The 6,299-nt window shown below is 50.0% G+C and overlaps 1 protein-coding gene across 2 annotated transcripts; it reads right to left on the bottom strand.

Moving 5' to 3' along the window:
* LOC311319426 (RNA polymerase II elongation factor ELL-like) lies at positions 1–5,846 on the bottom strand. 2 transcript variants are annotated; one of them, XM_084450986.1, is made up of 8 exons: positions 5,567–5,846; positions 5,283–5,407; positions 4,572–4,659; positions 2,365–2,791; positions 2,154–2,220; positions 1,828–1,999; positions 1,573–1,617; positions 1–1,467 (listed from the first exon to the last, which is right to left on the bottom strand). In XM_084450986.1, the coding sequence occupies exons 1-8, from the start codon at positions 5,588–5,590 to the stop codon at positions 1,357–1,359; spliced, it is 1,059 nt and encodes a 352-aa protein (XP_084307112.1). In that variant the 5' UTR covers positions 5,591–5,846; the 3' UTR covers positions 1–1,356. The 2 variants fall into 2 exon arrangements, with proteins under 2 accessions (XP_084307112.1, XP_084307113.1); XM_084450987.1 differs by having other exon boundaries at positions 5,283–5,398.
* Between the last annotated feature and the right edge of the window lie 453 nt (positions 5,847–6,299).

Here is a 6,299-nt window from a genome sequence, read left to right as displayed (position 1 = left end):
TGTTGTCAAGTCACTCATTTCCACCCAGAGGCCAGTGTAGGAGACAGTCCTGATCTGGTACAGCAACACCGCCAGGTGACCCAGGAGAACTAGGACCCGTCTGTGTTAACAACACTGTGACCACAGTCTGCGCTGCAGTGGCTCAATACTGTCAACTAAGTTTGGCAGTATTAACAGACTTGTGCTATAAATAAATGGGAAAAATAGCTAACATTAGTAAAAGGCAATCAGCTGGAGCCTTGGCTTAATCACATGGTAAAACAGCCCTGTCCTGACGTATCTGCACTAGTGCTGGATTTGCACTGAAACAGATTAGACCAGCAGTACTGACCAGTAGTTAAACCAGCAGTACTGACCAGTAGTTAGACCAGCAGTACTGACCAGTAGTTAGACCACCAGTACTGACCAGTAGTTAGACCAGCAGTACTGACCAGTAGTTAGACCAGCAGTACTGACCAGTAAGTTAGACCAGCAGTACTGACCAGTACAGTAGGTAGCCCAGCGGTCAGAGAATCTGACCTTGACTGAACAGTTGCTGGTTAGAGGCCAGGCCGTTTGGACCGGGCTGGTAATGCTCAATCAATCCTTTAGCGCTTGAGAAAGGCACTTATATAAACTCATAATCATAAGTCACTTTGGATAAAAATGTCTGCTAATTGACTAAACTGTCCTGTTCACATCCATTTGAGGTTCTGGTACTCAGCTCTGCCGAGCAGGAGAACATTTGAGGTTCTGGTACTCAGCTCTGCCGAGCAGGAGAACATTTGAGGTTCTGGTACTCTGCTCTGCCGAGCAGGAGAACATTTGAGGTTCTGGTACTCTGCTCTGGTGAGCAGGAGAACATTTGAGGTTCTGGTACTCAGCTCTGCCGAGCAGGAGAACATTTGAGGTTCTGGTACTCAGCTCTGCCGAGCAGGAGAACATTTGAGGTTCTGGTACTCAGCTCTGCCGAGCAGGAGAACATTTGAGGTTCTGGTACTCAGCTCTGCCGAGCAGGAGAACATTTGAGGTTCTGGTACTCAGCTCTGCCGAGCAGGAGAACATTTGAGGTTCTGGTACTCAGCTCTGCCGAGCAGGAGAACATTTGAGGTTCTGGTACTCAGCTCTGGTGAGCTCCTGCCCAAGTGAAGCTCTGGTCTGTAGTTAGGAACAGAACACCACAGATATCAACTGTGTTCACCCACACACTGCACTACTGTACATGGAGGGCCATCTGGGATGTCTCCCTCTCTCTCTCTCTCTCTCTCTCTCTCTCTCTCTCTCTCTCTCTCTCCCTCTCCCTCTCCCTCCCTCCCTCCCTCTCTCTCTCTCTCTCTCTCCAATCCTCCCTGCCAATGGAATCGGTCCCCCAGTGCCTCAGTTCCTGAGCTGCTGCTGGTCATACTGTGAGATGAGTCTCTTGATGTGCGCTAGCTTGTTATGCAGGTATTCACAGCGAGTCTTGTCTTGTCTGTAGTTGGGATTTGACTGCAGGGACAGAAAACAAAACTGATTTAAAACAGGAAAAATGTGTATTCTCTTTATATTATGGCTTACATGCATGAGAAAAAGGCTGAATTTATGGAAATCTACCTTTTTTATTTTGCGATATTCTTGTAGAATCTGGTTGTGAATTCTCTACAAAGAAGGAGGACATTAAGAATAATTAATCTATAAAAATGGGCCAGTTTCTTTTGCCATTGTTTTTCTTTTGGACTGTCTTTAGCAACAGTCACCATGCCAGGCTCAGGTGGAGGTGTGTGTGTGTGCGTGTGTATGTATGTGTGTGTGTATGTGTATGTGTGGAGGTGTGTGTGTGTGTGTGTATGTACTGTACATGTATATTACCTGGTATCTGTGTGATCCGTGACGCAGCTGTTTGAGCTGTGCGTCCAGCTGGGTGAACTGGCGCGTGACGCCGTCGATGCGTGCGTGGAGGCCCAGGTACTCCTGGTACTCCACGCTGAAGTCCTGCTTGTAGCTCAGTCTCTGCTCACGGTCACAGATCTCCGTGTACTTCCTGGGGGGGGCAGAGATGGAGAGGCTTCACACACACCAGCCTCCACGCAATCAGACACACTCTTTCCAGTTCAGCCTCTCAGCAAAACAGACAGCGTGTGTGTGTGTGTGTGCGTGCGCGCATAGGTGTTTGAAGATAGGAAACGTATTCTTACAACAAGTAATCTGTCCTGTCATTGGCTACTGGAAGGACACTGGCATCACAGGACGTTCCGTTTCTCTCTGCGAACACAAGGACAGATCATAGAGTGAAGAAGCCATTGAACGGCTTCCCTCGTTTGACCACTAGGGGTCGCCATAGAGGCATGGCTGGTTTAACAGACCGGTGGAGCTGGTGCTTCTAGCTCCGGCGCCAGCGCCTCCTACCTCTGTGCTTCAGGCTGTGGACGTTCCCTCCTTCTCTTCCGTCGGCGCCCGCCAGCCCCTCCCCCCGCTGTCTGTGTTTGCTCCGCCTGCTGTCTCGGCTGCGTCGGCCAGCGTCCGGGAGCTTCTGGGGGGGGGCGGGGGGCGGCCGAGGGGGGGGGTGCGCCACTGACCCCGCTCCCGTGGAGGGCGCCTGTCCATCCCGGGTCGCGGCCTCTGACGAGGGCTCAGAGGGCGGCCGGGGGTCAGACGAGGTCACGCCGCAGCCGCCGTCCTCGGTCGCCGCGGCGCCCCGCGCCCTGTGGTCGGCCTCTCTCCGGCCGGACGGACTCGGACCCCGTCTGCCGTCGATGGGCTTGCCGGACAGGTGAGAGATCCTGGGCTTCTTATTGGCCAGAGGGTCTGTGTATTCTTCTGCCACAGAGTATCTCTGAGGGAGAAACCAGAGTGAATATCACATCCTGTCAGAGTGAGTATAACATCCTGTCAGAGTGAGTATCACATCCTGTCAGAGTGAGTATAACATCCTGTCAGAGTGAGTATCACATCCTGTCAGAGTGAGTATAACATCCTGTCAGAGTGAGTATCACATCCTGTCAGAGTGAATATAACATCCTGTCAGAGTGAGTATCACATCCTGTCAGAGTGAGTATAACATCCTGTCAGAGTGAGTATAACATCCTGTCAGAGTGAGTATAACATCCTGTCAGAGTGAGTATCACATCCTGTCAGAGTGAGTATAACATCCTGTCAGAGTGAGTATAACATCCTGTCAGAGTGAGTATCACATCCTGTCAGAGTGAGTATAACATCCTGTCAGAGTGAGTATAACTTCCTGTCAGAGTGAGTATAACTTTCTGTCAGAGTGAGTATAACTTCCTGTCAGAGTGAATATAACATCCTGTCAGAGTGAGTATCACATCCTGTCAGAGTGAGTATCACATCGGCCCAATCCCAAACCACCCCCTACCCACTCCCACTCCACCACCGAGTGTCCCTCCAAATGAAGTGTCACTCGCAGCTGTGGAGGGCACTCTCAATCGAAGGGGAGGGTATATAAATGGAAAGCCAAATGTGGGATGGACTCCCCACTCCACCGGAACCGACCGGGACAGGGCCGTCACCATGGCATGTTTAGGTGATTGATGGGAAAAATGTTTAGGATTTATAATACAAATATAAATCACTATAATTAAATCCATGTATGATGAGAAATGGTCAAAAGTCCAAACGGAAATGTTTTTTCAAATGAACTCTAACTAAATTAATACTATAACACTGTCCCGAGACAAATACATAAATTAATTAATAACTTACTCCTATGCCTCTTTGGCAGCATTCCTTCTTTTGTGAAGAACCATTTGCATATCGCAGCCTGATGGAAAGGAATATATGATGTAGGCTACATTTGACGTAGACCTAGGCCTATTTAGATTTATTTTATGTCGGCTATGAATACAGGCTTTTAAGAGTTTGCTACAAGTCAAGTGATCTAGGGATAAAGTGATTGTATCACTTGGTTGTATATTTTGACACCATATTCTGCGATTTTGTTTGATGCAGTGAAATCGGTGTGAGAAAAACAAATGTTTGAATGCTGTAAAATAATCTAAAATAATTGACAGTGTAGGAAGACGGAACTTTATTTATATGTGGTTTCCTGCGGCATCTATTTGGCACGTGCACTTCCTGCTTCGGCTATCGGGAGCTTGCACCGATGCAGGCTTGCTATTTAAGGGGTTGACAGCCCACTCGCACTCCAAGCGCACTCCTAGATAATTGGTTTGGGACGGCCCTTAGCATGGCGAAGCTCGGCGTGAACGCGCAAACGGAGGGGGAGTGGATAGGGCGAGGGCTTAGGGGGTGGTTTGAGATTGGGCCATCCTGTCAGAGTGAGTATAACATCCTGTCAGAGTCTCAGGACCAGAGTGTAAAGACAGCTGTATTAGAAACAGCTCTATCTTTTTTGTGTGGGTATTTCATTTCTGTTCGTGTGTTCTGCCCACCTCACTTGTGGACATCTTGGGCTAAAACAACTTTGAAATAAACAAACAACCAAATTCTTACTGACTGAGGTACAGTAGCTGCACTCCAACTGCTACCAGATCTCTGCTTTAGGAGTGAGTGTGTAAGTGAGTGTGTGTGTGTGTGTATGTGTGTGAGTGTGTGTGTGTGTGTGGGGGGGGGGGGGGGGGGGGGGGTTGGGCTACCTGCGCAGGGGAAGAGTTGGGTGTGTCTCGGAGCGGGCTGACCTGGGTCTCAGGGACCGAGAGGAGGTTCTGGGGCTGAAACAACCTCCTAGAGAGATCAACAGTCACAGACACACAGTCAGTCAGACACAGACACACAGACAGTCAGACACAGACACACAGACAGTCAGACACACAGACAGTCAGACACACAGACAGTCAGACACAGACACACAGACAGTCAGACACACAGACACACAGACAGTCAGACACACAGACACACAGACAGTCAGACACAGACACACAGACAGTCAGACACAGACACACAGACAGTCAGACACACAGACAGTCAGACACACAGACAGTCAGACACAGACACACAGACAGTCAGACACACAGACACACAGACAGTCAGACACACAGACACACAGACAGGCAGACACACAGACACACAGACAGTCAGACACACAGACACACAGACAGTCAGACACACAGACACACAGACAGTCAGACACACAGACAGTCAGACACAGACAGTCAGACACACAGACAGTCAGACACACACACAGACAGTCAGACACACACACAGACAGTCAGACACACACAGGTACAGACAGGTACTTTCATTGTTCACTCATTTGGATGCTTTGGTCTAAAATATAGCTATAAGCTATACGTTCCGTGTGTGTGTGTGTGCATGTGTGTGTGTGTGTGCGCGCGTGTGTGTGTTACCTGACAAGGATTCTCTTGAGGAGTTGCTGGTCTCCTGTGGTGTACCCAGCCCAGTCTCTCTGGAGCTCCTTATAGAGGCCGTCCTTCAGAGTGTATGTACTGTCTCTGCTGCTCAGCTGACCCACCTACACACACACACACACACACACACACACGTACGAGCAGACACAGATTTACTCCAATTAATGTACACACATTTTCAAATTGTAAGTGTCCAATAAATCAAACCAACCAATTAACCAATTAAATCAACCAATTAACCAATCAACCAGTGGGTGCAGCACCTGCAGCAGCAGCGAGTCCAGCATGTCTCTGTCGTGGCCGGTCAGTCCGTCCTTCTGCAGCCGGAGGAGCAGCTCCGCCCGCCGGTACGGCCTCAGCGCCAGCAGGTGGGTCAGCCGCTCCCTGAGGGACCGCGTCGTCCACGCCCGCTCGCCCGGCCCCTCGGACGCCGCCGCACCCTTCAGCTTGATCGCGCCCTTCCTCCCCGTGATGAGGACCGGCCGGGACGAATGGCGAGACGCGGCGGCGGGCGTCGGTCAGGCAGGCGGCCGGGGGGGCGGACCTTCACCCTCCTGCCTGGTGGGGGAGAGAGAGAGAGAGAGAGAGAGAGAGGAGAGAGAGAGAGAGAGAGAGAGAGAGAGAGGACACAGCCACACCGGTCAAGAACCATTTCCCAATCGCATACTTCTACTTTTACCACCAGTACGTACTACAGCTGCCCCTAGAAAGTACAAACTTTGCACGCTGTATGCATCCAATTGGGACATACCACTGTGTCATAACATTGCACCTTGAAATTTGACGTGACGTAATTTCTGCTGTGCAATGGATTGTGGGTCAGAATAGCCAGAAAAGTCTTGCTTGCATGGCTTGCATACTGCAAAAGACCACCGGATGTAGTAGGACATCCTGGTATTTTTGCCATACAGCATGTCGCATACAATGTATTGGGACACACTACATTAGTTTTTAGCATGCTATACAGTATGGAAGTACGCAATTTGGAACACAGCC

The sequence above is a fragment of the Borostomias antarcticus genome, assembly GCF_949987555.1.
Source record: "Borostomias antarcticus genome assembly, chromosome: 16".
Taxonomy (NCBI): Eukaryota; Metazoa; Chordata; class Actinopteri; order Stomiiformes; family Stomiidae; genus Borostomias; species Borostomias antarcticus.
The sequence above is the reverse complement of the archived record's forward strand: the minus strand, read 5'-3'. Positions and strand labels throughout refer to the sequence as shown.

Bases quoted from the DNA above. Each gene is read 5' to 3' on its own strand.
- LOC311319426 (XM_084450986.1), bottom strand. From the start codon at position 5,590: ATGCTGGACTCGCTGCTGCTGCAG. The intron at 5,408-5,566 runs GTGCTGCACCCA...GTGTGTGTGTAG, and splicing joins TGGACTCGCTGCTGCTGCAG to GTGGGTCAGCTGAGCAGCAG. The intron at 2,221-2,364 runs GTAGGAGGCGCT...TTGTGTTCGCAG, and splicing joins CCACAGCCTGAAGCACAGAG to AGAGAAACGGAACGTCCTGT.